The 13,629-nt window shown below is 44.2% G+C and overlaps 1 protein-coding gene across 2 annotated transcripts in view; it reads right to left on the bottom strand.

Moving 5' to 3' along the window:
• The window catches only part of LOC137316523 (dedicator of cytokinesis protein 2-like), a 1,021,473-nt gene that overhangs the window by 670,764 nt on the left and 337,080 nt on the right, over positions 1–13,629 (bottom strand). For both annotated transcript variants that reach the window (XM_067980505.1, XM_067980471.1), the window contains exon 26: positions 7,324–7,451. In XM_067980505.1, the coding sequence (XP_067836606.1) occupies positions 7,324–7,451 (128 nt within the window). The remainder of the gene's footprint in view (positions 1–7,323; positions 7,452–13,629) is intronic.

The raw sequence follows: 13,629 nt of genomic DNA on the forward strand, positions 1-13,629 counted from the left end.
CAGGGAAGTCATGCTACAACTGCACAGGGAGCTGGTGAGACCACACCTGGAGTACTGCGTACAGTTCTGGTGCCCTTATTTAAGGAAGGACATACTTGCATTGGAGGCAGTTCAGAGAAGGTTCACTAGGTTGATTCCGGGGATGGAAGGGTTGTCATATGAGGAAAGATTGAACAGTTTGGGTCTATACTCATTGGAGTTTAGAAGAATGAGAGGAGATCTTATTGAACATACAAGATTCTGAGGGGACTCGATAGGGTAGATGCTGACAGGATGTTACCCCTCATGGGGGAATCTAAAACTAGGGGGCATAGTCTCAGGATAAGGGGTCGTCTGTTTAAGACGGAAATGAGGAGGAATTTCTTCTCCCAGAGGGTGGTGAATTTTTCGAATTCTTTACCCCGAAAAGCTGTGGAGGTTGAGTCATTGAATACATTCAAGGCTGAGTTAGACAAATTTTTAATCAGTAAGGGAGTCAAAGGATATGGGGAAAAGGTGGGAAAGTGGAGTTGAAGTAAAAATCAGATCAGCCATGATCTCATTAAATGGTGGAGCAGGCTCGAGGGGCTCCTGCTCCTATCTCTTATGGTCTTATGGTATAAACGTAAATGCCAGAAACATTAAAAAAATATTTTGCATTTGTCTTCACAGTAGAAGTCACAAAAAACATACCGGAAATAGTGGGGAACCAAGGGTCTAATGAGAGTGAAGAATTTAAAGTAATTAATATTAGTAAAGAAAATGTACTGGAGAAATTAATGGGACTAAAAGCCGACAAATCCCCTGGACCTGATGGCCTACATCCTAGGGTTTTAAAAGAGGTGGCTGTGGAGATAGTGGATGCATTGGTTTTGATCTTCCAGAATTCCCTAGTTTTTAGAATGGTCCCCATGGATTGGAAGGTAGCAAATATAACCCCGCTATTCAAGAAAGGAGGCAGAGAGAAAATAGGGAACTACAGGTCAGTTAGCCTGACGTCAGTAGTAGGCAAAATGCTAGAATCTATTATTAAGGAGGTAGTAACAGGACACTTAGAAAATCATAGTATGATTAGGCAGAGTCAACATGGTTTTATGAAAGGGAAATCGTGTTTGACAAATCTATTAGAGTTTCTAGAGAGTGTAACTATCAGGGTAGATAAAGGGGAACCAGTGGGTGTAGTGTATTTGGATTTTCAAAAGGCATTCGATAAGGTGCCACATAAGAAGTTGTTACACAAGTTTAGGGCACATGGGATTGGGGGTAATATATTAGCATGGATTGAGGATTGGTTAACCAACAGAAAACAGAGAGTAGGAATAAACGGGTCATTTTCGGGTTGGCAGGTTGTAATTAGTGGGGTGCTGCAAGGATCAGTGTTTGGGCCTCAGCTGTTTACAATCTATATTAATGACTTACTTACACGAGGGGATCGAGTGTATCCAAGTTTTCTGATGATACAAAGCTAGGTGGGAAAGTAAACTGTGAGGAGGATGCAAAGAGGCTGCAAAGGGATATAGACAGGTTAAGTAAGTGGGTGAGAAGGTGGCAGTCGGAGTATAATGTGGGGAAATGTGAAAGTATCCACATTGGTAAGAAGAATAGAAAAGCAGAATCTTTATTTAAAAGGTGAGAGGCTAAGAAATGTTGGTATTCAGAGGGATTTGGGTGCCCTTGTATACGAATCACAGAATTTTAACATGCAAGTACAGCAAGCAATTAGGAAGGCAAATGGTATGTTAGCCTTTATTGCAAGGGGGTTGGCATATAAGAGTAAGGAAGTCTTGCTGCAATTATATAGGGCTCTAGTGAGAACACAGCTGGAGTATTGTGTACAGTTTTGGTCTCCTTACCTAAGAAAGGATAAACTTGCCTTGGAGGCGCTGCAACGAAGGTTCACTAGATTGATTCCTGGGATGAGAGGGTTGTCCTTTGAGGTTAGATTGAGTAGAATGGGCCTATACCCTCTGGTGTTTAGAAGAATGAGAGGTGATCTCATTGAAACATATAAGATTCTAAAAGGGCTTGACAGGGTAGATGCTGAGAGGCTGTTTCCCCTGACTGGAGAATCTAGAACTAGGGGGCATAGTCTCAAGATAAGGGGGTGGCCATTTAGAGCTCACTGCCTGAAAGGGTTGTGGAGGCAGGAACCCTCACAACATTCAAGAAGCATTTGGATGAGCACTTGAAATGCCATAGCATACAAGGCTACGGACCAAATGCTGGAATATGGGATTAGAGTAGACAGGGCTGATGGCCGGCGCGGACACGATGGGCCGAAGGGCCTCTATCCGTGCTGTATAACTCTATGACTCTATGACTCTATGACCGAGATGAGGAAAAATGTCTTCACTTAGAAGGTTGTGAATCTTTGGAATTCTCTACCCCAGAGGGCTGTGGATGCTCAGTCGTTGAGTATATTCAACAATAACAAAAACAGCTTTCATTTACATAGTACCTTTAACGTAGTGAAACGTCCCAAGGCACTTCACAGGAGTGTTATCAAACAAAATTTGACACCATGCCACATAAGGAGGTATTAGGACAGGTGACCAAAAGCTTGGTCAAAGAACACCTTAAAGGAGGAGAGAGAAGTAGAGGGATGGAGAGGTTTAGGGAGGGAATTCCAGAGCTGAAGGCTGAGATTGATAGATATTTGGACACGAAGGGAATCATGGGATATGACGATAGGGCTGGAAAGTGGAGTTGAGATAGAAGATCAGCCATGATCTTATTGAATGGCGGAGCAGGCTCAAGGGGCCGTATGGCCTACTCCTGCTCCTAGTTCTTAACTTCTAGCTCTTATTCCAGCATTTTATTTCTCATACTTCCATTCTCTGCACATCTTATCATAGAATTATAGAATCTTACAGCACAGAAGGAGGCCATTCGACCCATCGTATCTGTGCCGGCTCTTAGTCCCAGTCCCCCAGTCTTTCCCCATAGCCTGTAAATTTTTTCCTTTTCAAGTATTTATCCAATTCCCTTTTGAAAGTTACTATTGAATTTGCTTCCACTACCCTTTCAGGCAGTGCATTCCAGATCATTACAACTCGCTGCATTAAAAAAAAATTCTCCTCATCTCCCCTCCGGTTCTTTTGCCAATTATCCTAAATGTGTCCTCTGGTTCCCAACCCTCCTGCCAGTGGAAACATTCACCTTAATTCCTCTATCAAAACCCCTCATAATTTTTAACACTCTTATTAATTCCCTGCTAACCTTCTCTGCTCTAAGGAAAACAATTCCAGCTTCTTCAGTCTTTCCACATTGCTGAAGTCCCTCATCCCTGGTATCATTCTGGTGAATTTCCTCTGCTCCCTCTCCATCTCAATTAATGTTATTTACATCTCTACTTGTAGTTCCAAAATTTGCTTCCCCAATCTCCTGAACTATTGTATTTGGTCTTAGAATTACATAGTATTACATAGAATTTACAGCACATAAATAGGCCGTTCCACATGAGCCTCCTCCCACCCCTCTTCATCTCATCCTATCAGCATATCCTTCTATTATCCTTAAGGCATCAAGGGGTATGGGAAGAGAGCGGGAATATGGTATTGAGATGGAGGATCAGCCATGATCATATTGAATGGTGGAGCAGGCTCGAAGGGCCGAATGTCCTACTCCTGCTCCTATTTTCTACGTTTCTATGTTTCTATCCCTTTCTCCCGCTTCCCCTTAAATGCATCTATGCTATTTGCCTCAACTACTCCTTGTGGTAGTGAGTTCCACATTCTAACCACTCTCTGGGTAAAGAAGTTTCTCCTGAATTCCCTATTGGATTTATTGGTGACTATCTTATATCTATGGCCCCTAGTATTGATCTTGCCCATAATATCAAATCTAACAACCAATTATCAATAGACCGTAGGTGCTTGCTAACCTCAGGATTAATAATAAGGATAGACATTGAACAGGACACCGGGGGACTGTCCCTGCTCTTCTTCAAATAGTGTCATCATATATTTCATGTCCTCCCGAGAGGGCTGACAGAACCTCGGTTTAACGTCTCATCTGAAGGACAGCACTTCTCACAGTGCAGCGCTCCCTCAATGCTGCACTGAAGTGTCAGCCTGGATTATGTGCTTAAGTCTCTGGAGTGGAACCTGAACCCACGACCTTCTGACTCAGAGATGAGAGTGCAAACCAAGATAACTCCTGCTGTAGCAATTTTAGTCCCATGCTCGTTTGCCATTCTTTGTATGTGAGCCAGGACACTAAATATCGACAAGATGTTTTACCATGGTGGATACTGAAGCCAAGGTATAGAATTACATAGAATTTTACAGCACAGAAACAGGCCATTCAGCCCAATTGGTCCATGCCTGTGTTTATGCTCCACATGAGCCTCCTCCCACCCTACTTCATCTCACCCTCTCAGCATATCCTTCGATTCTTTTTTCCCTCATGTGCTTATCTAACTTCCCCTTAAATGCATCTATGCTATTTTCCTCAACTACTTTGTGGTAGCAAGTTCCATATTCTCACCACTCTCTGGGTAAAGAAGTTTCTCCTGAATTCCTTAGTGGACTATCTTGTATTTATGGTTCCTGGTTTTGGACTCCCGCACAAGTGGAAACATCCTCTCTACGTCTACCCTATCAAACCCTTTTGTAATCTTAAAGAGGTTACCCCTCAGTCATCTCTTTTCTAGAGAAAAGCGCCCCAGCCTGTTCAGTCTTTCCTGATAGATGGACTGTATCCTCACTCAAGGGCCATAATCATACATTATTCATCAGGGGTCACTAGACAATGTTCAGAAGCAGGAATCCTTCCCTAGTCCAGAAACACTATCACCACTTGTAGCTCTACTACGCTGGCTGAGGTCCATAAACTCAACACAGCCTAGGAGTCGAACTTGGGGTCTTCTATTTGGTTCAGCTCCACATAAGAGGTAAAAACTCAGAATCATTAAAGGAATGATTGGATGCTGCATTAGAATCACAGTATCGTAGGAGGCCACTTGGCCCATTATGCCTGTGCCGGTTCTTTGAAAGACCTATCCAATTAGTCCCAATCCCCTGCTCTTTCCCCATAGCCCTGTAAATTTTTTCCCTTCAAGTATTTATCCAATTCCCTTTTGAAAGTTACTATTGAATCTGCTTCCACCACCCTTTCAGGCAGCACATTTCCAGATCATTACAATAGGCTCACTACAACTCTGGATAGATGGATTAAGATGGGCTGGATAGCCTTCCTCACCTGCAATAATCTCGTTACCTTGCGATAGCCAGCTTGGACTTAGAAAAGTCAAATTTAATAGAGTTCTTTGAGAAAATAATGAAGTGTATTGATAAAGGAAGTGCAGTGGATGTTGTGTATGTGGGTTTTCATAAGGTGTGTGATAAGGTGACAAATAGGAGGCTTGTTGATAAATTTAAGGAAAATGGCATTAAAGGAACTGTGGTAGGACAGATAGGAAGTTGGTTAAGCCGCAGGGAACGGAAAATAGTGGTTAATGGATATTTTTTCAGACTGGAGGGATGTCTCCTAGCAGGGTCACTGTTGGGACTAGTGTGTTTCTTATATATATATATACATTTTCAGACAAGACAAAAATAGGGAATGTGGCTAATTCTGAAGAAAGCTGTAAGTAGTTGCAGGAGAACAGATGGGTTAATAGTTTGGGTATATAAAAGTTACATAGAATTTAATGCAGAGAAATGTGAGGTGATAACTTTTAAGAGGAAGAATAAGGAGAGGAAATCAAGGCTGTCGATAGGGTGCAGAAGAGATTCACTAAGATCATACCAGGGATGAGGGTCTTTATTTACGAGAAGAGACCAGAGAAACTGGAGCTCTATTCATTCGAACAAAGAAGGCCAAGAGGAGATCTGACAAGGTGTTCAAAATGATGAAGGGGTTTTGATGAGGTATACACACCCTCATTCTCATCACCTTGTTTATACAATATATATTTTATATCAAATGAAATAAATGAAGGGATTAAAGAAAAAAATGGCAAATGCTGGAAATCTGAAATAAAAACAGAAAGTACTGGAAAAACTCAGCAGGCCCATCAGGATCTTCAAAGACAGGGTGACATTTTGAGTGCTGAAATCTTTATCCATACTATTTTCACCAATAGACTCGATGTTTCCAATGACATCCTTGCTGGCCTCCCCTCTTCCACCCTCCATAAACTCCAACAGGCCCAAAACTCAGCTGCCCATATCCTGTCCTGTGCTAAGTCCTGCTCGCCCATTACGCCTGTCCTCACTGACCTACTCTGGCACCCAGATCCCATCTGTTTTATATTTCCTCACCCTCGTCTTCAAATCCTCCATGGCCTTGCCGCACCCCATCTCTGCAATCCCCTCCAGCCTCACAATCCCTCTCATATCCTTCAGTCCTCCAAATATTTTTATTAGGTAAGGTTATGAAGAGTTACAGAACCAAAACGGGTAGATGGAATTCAGATACAGATCAGCTATGATATAATTGAATGGCAGAACAGGCTCAAGAGGCTGAATGGCCCACTCCTGTTCCTATGTTCCTAAAACTCCGGCCTTCCGTGCATCCTCCCCTCCCCTTGCCCCACCATAAGTGCCAGAGATGGCAATCCTACTCTTTGGAACTCCCTCCCTAAACCCTCATCTCTCTTACTTCTCTCTCCATCTTTAAAGGCCTTCTTATACCCATCTTTTTGACCAAGCTTTTTGTTCACCTCTCCTAACTCTCTCACCATAGCTCAATATCCACTCCTTTTTATTTTCCCCTTCATGAAGCACCTTGGGATGTTGCCCTACACTATAAAACTGCAAACTAACAACACTCCAAAGAGTAACCTCTTATCTCTTATCAGATACAGCTGGACCAGCTGTGTTTTTAGCATTAGTGAAGACTTTGTGATAACCCATACCTTCTGGGCTCCCTTAAGAAGCCTCTGAATTCCTAGTCAAGTGGTCATAGCTGACATTTTCATCACAGAGGTTGTTAAAATTATGAAGGGGTTCGATTGGGTGGGCATGGAGATACCGTTTCCACTTGTGGGTGAGTCCAGAACGAGGGGGAGCAAATATCTCTCTTTACGCAGAGAGTGGAACTAGCTGCCATGTGGAGTGGTTGAAGCAGATGGCATGAAACATTTAAGGGGAGGCTTGATGTTTACACGAGGGGAAAGGGAATAGAGGTATATGGGGGCCAGGGGGGGAAGAGATAACTAGAGTAAGACTGTAACCACCGGCATAAACCAGTTGGGCCGAATAGCCTGTTTCTGTACTGTAGATTCTATGCAATGCACTAGGCTTAGACTTCACCCACATTGAATGCTTCTCAGGTTGGAAGACCCTTCCATTCTCCATGCTCCCCAATTACAGGTCCTGCTGTCGGTACCATACATACCACGTTCTGTCGGTAGAGAACCTCCAGGATGTTGCTGAGCAGTTCAATAGAAGCCTCCACCTCCTCTCCTCTCTGAATCAGTTCTTTCAGTGTGGTGGTCATTATCGACAACAAAACAGCTCGGCATTCTGTGAAAAGATGATGGCAAACCTGGGTTCAACTCTGGCACTTTGTGCTCCTTACAAATGTTATTATATAATAACGTCAAATCCAGGTTCTTTATCCTCCAATATTGAGGATAGCCATCTGCATCTATGCGGCCACATGGTCCACTCCTCCCTGGATGCTCCACAGGATCCTCCAGAGATGCTGTCAATAGTGCCACTCCATCCAATCAAAAGAGGGAAAGAATGAAAGAAAGAAAGAAAAATCGAACAAACTTGCATTTATATAGTGACTTTCAAGACCTCAGGATGCCCCAAAGCATTTTACAGCTAATGAAGTACTTTTGATGTGTAGTCACTGTTGTAATGTAGGATTCACGGGAGTGCACAGCAAGCTCCCACAAACAGCAATGTGATAATGACCAGAAAATCTGTTCTTGTGATGTTGGTTGAGGGATGAATATTGGTCAGGACATCGGGGACAACTCCTCTGCTCGTCTTCAAAAAAAGTACCATGGGATCTTTTATGTCCACCTGTGAGGGCAGACGAGGCCTCAGTTTAATGTCTTATCCACTCCCTCAGTACTGCACTGAGAGTGATAGCCTAAATTTTGTGTTCAAGTCCCTGGAGTGGGGTTTGAACCCACAACCTTCTGACTCAGAGGCAAGAATGCTACCAACTGTGCCACAGCTGACAGAAGGTTCCTTAGGGTGATGCAGAGAGTTCTAGTTTTGTTTCACCACAATCTCACTTAGGTCACAAGGATGAAAGAAGGGGAATTACTATTAGAATACAGCACTGATCCTCATTCCCAAGATACCCCAACAATGTGGTGAGACGGCTCAGCCCCTGCCACCTCCTGATTGCTATCCAGTGACCTTTGCTGAACAACTGTGCTTGGGTGCAACTGCCGCTCATGATCGAATGGTCCGCTGACACGTAATGTCCAGTCTCACACATGACCGCTTGAACAAGGCATCAGAGGGCAACACCCAGTACTGCTAGAAGAGGGCAGTAAACTGGAGAAAGACCAACAAAATGGCAGGGTAGAGGGTAACCAAAGTACTTGCCTGTATTTCATTCTCAGGATATGGGCGTCGCTGGCAAGGTCGGCATTTATTGCCCATCACTAGCTGCCCAAGGTTTGATACAACTGAGTGGCTTGTTAGGCCACTTCAGAGGACAGTTAAGAGTCAACCATGTTGGTGTGGGACTGGAGTCACGTATATGCCAGATGTAGAGTAGGATTCTTTCCCTATAGGGCAGGTATCCTACTCTGGTGAAGTATTTGGGTTTTTACAACAATCCGTCAGCTTCATGGTCACTTTTACTGGTATCAGCTTTTTATTTCCAGATTTAATAAACTGATTTCAAATTCTCAAACTGCCATGGTGGGATTTGAACTCACCTTCTCCAGATTATTAGTCCAGGGCCTCTGGATCACTCGTCCCGTTAAATAACCACTGCACTGGTATGTGCCCTCTAAAATCCTCAACCAAAACCATGTAAACAGATTAACTGCTCATTCACCTCTTCAGTTTATGAGGTCTCGCTATATTCAAAATGACTGCCATGTTAACCTGCTTAATGACAGTGACTGCGCTTCAGAGCAGTTCATTATCTGCAAAGTGTTGTGAGACATTTCTGAGATGTGCTGAAGCACGACATTAATACAAAGTTTCCCTTTCCTTTTTCAAAATAGTCAGTTCCCAGCTCAATTTTTTTCATCTACCACCAGTCCTTTGGTTTGACTTTCCCAGCGCCCCCGCTCCCCACCCCCCCGTGTCAGGTGCTGTGACAGAACATGTTTTTTTCTTAGTCCCTGTTAGATCAGCCGTAAACCAGTGGTAGCCTCTGAGTCAGAAATTTGTGGGTTCAAGTCCCACTCCGGAGACTTGAGCACAAAATGTCGGGCACTACTGAGGGAGTGCTGCACTGTCAGAGGTGCCATCTTTCAGATGAGACGTTAAAGCAAGACCCCATCTGCCATCTCAGGTGGACGTAAACGATTCCATTGCACTATTTCAAAGAAGAGCAGGGGAGTTCTCCCCAGTGTCCTGGCCAATATTTATCACTCAACCAACATCACTAAAACAGATTATCTGGTCATTATCACATTGCTGTTTGTGGGATCTTGCTGTGCGCAAATTGGCTGCCGTGTTTCCTACATTACAACAGTGACTACACTTTAAAAGCACTTCATTGGCTGTGAAGCGTTTTGGGGCGTCCTGAGGTCGTGAAAAACACGATAGCGAGTCTTTCTTTTTTCTTTTCAGATGTGTACCGCTTCTGAGGAAGAGCTCGTCTGCAATGAGATAATAAGCCGATGCTTTACGAGTGTCCCTAAATAGAGCAGCAGCCACTCAGCATGCTGTGAGAGTTACCTCAGCGCACCCTCGCATGCTAATGACACGCCGAACAGATGTTGTCACCAACTCTGCAATTAAAAAAAAAGAAATGTTGGTAATCTCGTGTATATGAAGAGGGTCTGAGCAGTGTTAGTGCTGGAGAATGCTGGCAATTAAAAGTCTACATGTCGTTCCAGCAAAGAGACTTTAAGTAGAACCCCCCACCCCCCCACCCCACCCCCCCACCCCAACCCACTTCAAGCGAGGGGGAGCTGCAATTCTCACCACTTCCAGAAGCAAAGAATCTCACAGTGCAGTAGGAGGCCATTTGGCCCATCGTGCCTGTGCCGGCACTTTGAAAGAGCTATCCAATTCGTCCCACTTCCCTGCTCTTTCCCCACAGCCCTGCACATTTTTCCTCTTCAAAGTACTGTGTATATCCAATTCCTTTTTGTAAGTTGCTATTGAATCTGCTTCCACCGTCCTTTCAGGCAGTGCATTCCAGATTGTAACAACTCGCTGGGTAAAGAAACATATCTCCTCATCTCCGCCTTTGACTTAGCGCACCTTAACTTTCCTATTTTAACCAATCATTGACTTGTTTTATTTAAACCAGATAATGGATGTGATGAATGAACGAATTAACCAGTCACTAAACACAGTACCTCGACGGAAGGTATAGAATACGGCACGCACTTCCTGTAGGTTTCAGACGTAGGCCGGGAGTTTCCTCGGAGCTGCCGTAGTTTCGCGGGGAAACCCCGTGTGGTGCGGTACTTCCAGCGGGGTTACGGAGCCGCACTGAAGGTGCCGTCTTTTGGATGAGACTTAACCCATGGCCCCGCCTGCCCTATCAGGTAGACATAAAAGATCCCGCGGCATTATTTCGAAGAAGAGCAGGTGAGTTCTCCCCGGTGTTCTGACCAATATTTATCCCTCAACCAACATCACAAGCACAGAGTATCTGGTCATTATCTCATTGCTGTTTGTGGGACCTTGCTGTGCGCAAATTGGTTGCTGAATTTCCTACATTACAACAGTGACTACACTTTAAAACTGCTTCATTGGCTGTGAAGCACTTTTGGACGTCATTAGGTTGTGAAAAGCACTGTAGAAATGGAAGAATCTCTTTCTTAATGAAATGTTTAACATGTAATTTTCCTCTTGAACCCTCACATATTTAGCCACGTTTTTCTTTAATGACGCAAAAATAACCACATAACGGAGGTCTATGGTCTACGTATCCTTTTTTAATTTTAATGTTTACTGCGTTTCTCGCAGACAGCCCTTTGAAGTCTCTTATTATTAAAAGGTGTGATTACCATAAGATTATTATAGGTGTGAAAGGAAAAGGAGGCCAGGGTACAAGTCAGTGGCTGTACTGACGTATTTTTGGGAATGATTTGGGTGTAAAGTGTTTCAGAATGACAGTGCTGTGGATGAACAAGGACTTTATAAGTGGGGAGAGGGGCAGCGGGGTTGGGGGGTAATGGAAATCTTAACCACAAAACCAGCTAACTATAGGGAAATACTGAGCACAGGCTCTCTTTCATTCAGGCTTATGTTTTCTTCTCCCTCTACAATTTGCTGTCAAGCATTGCCGGGTCATGGGTCGGAAGCAGAAGTTCCTCCATTCTTGCCCATCAAGCACTCCCAGGTCAGATAGAGCACTTTGCATATGCAGAATAAAGTTCCCTCTCTACGCTGTCATTGAGGATGAGCGTGTTTAATGGAGCCTTCTCCTCCCGTTAGTCGTCCGTCACCATTCAAGACTGGAATGCGGTCGAGTTGCAGAGTTTTGACCTGATCCGTTGGTTTTGGGATCGCTTAGCTCTGTCTACAGCATGTTGCTTTTACTATTTGGCATGCAAGGTAAAGTAGTCGTTATGATGTTGGACTAGCAACCCTAGAAGTTGTGAGTTCATAATCCTATCATCGTGAGTCATGAATTCAATAAATTTGATCACTTGAAACAAATAACCATGAAAACCACCAGATTGATCTTCAGGAAAGCAAAAACATAGGAACAGGAGTAGGCCATTCAGCCCCTCAAGCCTGTTCCGCCATTCAGCCCCTCAAGCCTGTTCCACCATTCAATTAGATCATGGCTGATCTGTATTTTAACTCCATCTACCCGCCTTGGTTCCATAACTCTTAATACCCTTACCTAACAAAAACCTATCAATCTCAGTTTTGACATTTCCAATTGACCCCCAGCCTCAGCAGCATTTTGCGGGAGCGAGTTCCAGATTTCCACTACTCTTTGTGTGAAGAAGTGCTTCCTGACATCACCACTGAATGGCCTAGCTCATATTTTAGGGTTATGCCCCCTTGTTCTGGACTCTCCCCACTAGAAGAAATAGTTTTCCTCTATCTACCCTGTCAACTCTTTTAATCGTCTTAAACACCTCTACCTAGCCGCCTTTACTCAGTGACACCAGTCCCACACAATTTGGTTGACTCCCAAATGCCATTCTGAAGTGGCCTAGCAAGAGACTCAGCTCACAGGGCAGCTGAGGGCTTGGTGATGAAATCTCTTCCCTATAGTCTGCCAATATTCATCATGCGGACTCATGCAAGTAGAAACGGGGACTTGGAGGGAGGGTGGTATCTTAGGAACGGTATCGCTGCATGAGATACTCCCTGAGATGACCCATGATATGAGCTTCCGACCACATAATCGTTCCATCACCAAGACCGCCTATTTTCACCTCCATAACATCGCCCATCTCCGCCCCTGCCTCAGTTCATCTGCTGCTGAAACCCTCATCCATGCTTTTGTTACCTCTGGACTTGACTATTCCAATGCTCTCCTGGTCGGCCTCCCATCTTCCACCCTCCATAAACTTCAGCTCATCCAAAACTCTGCTGCCTGTATCCTAACTCGCACCAAGTCCCGTTCACCCATCACCCCTATACTTGCTCACCTACATTGGCTCCCGGTCCAGCAACGTCTCGATTTTAAAATTCTCGTCCTTGTTTTCAAATCCTTCCACGGCCTCGCCCCCTCCCTATCTCTGTAACCTCCTCCAACCCTACAATCCTCCGAGATCTCTGCGCTCCTCCAGTTCTTGCCTCTTGCGCATCCCCGATTTTAACCACTCCACCAGTGGTAGCCGTGCTTTCAGCTGCCTAGGACCTAAGCTCAAGAATTCCCTCCCTGAACCTCTCCACCTCTCTACCTCTCTCTCCTCCTTTAAGATGCTCCTTAAAACCTACCTCTTTGACCAAGCTTTTGGCCACCTGTCCTAATATCTCCTTATGTGGCTCGGTGTCAAATTTTGTTTAATAACGTTCTGTGACGTTGTACTACGTTAAAGGCACTACATGAATGCAAGTTATTGTTGTTAGGAAGAGAAAACTGGCAACAAAACAAAAGGAATTTTGCAGACATCTGACAGTTCTGTGTACTGCAAAAGAAAACTCCTCCTATCAAAAAGAAACCATCTTATCTCACACACTTTGCCGAGTTTCCATTACTGACTCTAGCCTCTTGAAATGGAGCTGGCTCTGAAAATTCATCAAGAGCTTTACTCAGTGAGATTACACTTTATCTCTGAGGGATTTCCTCTCACGATTTATAGCCTGCAGCCGTCTGCTGTAGTATTTCTCCCTTGTGTTGACGATTTACCTCAGCCCAACAAGTTTAATGCTGCTAATATCTCCTTACAAAATTGTCCTGGTTTTTTTTTGCAGATAAAGTAATAATTTCAAAGCACCTTAAATATCGACTGCCTCCACCATCGGCGCACCGTGGCTGCAGTGTGTGCCATCCACAGGATGCACTGCAGCGACTCGTTAATGCTTCTTCGACAGCACCTCCCAAACCCGTGACCTCCCCCACCTAGAAGGA

Source organism: Heptranchias perlo, chromosome 1 (genome assembly GCF_035084215.1).
Source record: "Heptranchias perlo isolate sHepPer1 chromosome 1, sHepPer1.hap1, whole genome shotgun sequence".
In the NCBI taxonomy this organism is placed as follows: domain Eukaryota; kingdom Metazoa; phylum Chordata; class Chondrichthyes; order Hexanchiformes; family Hexanchidae; genus Heptranchias; species Heptranchias perlo.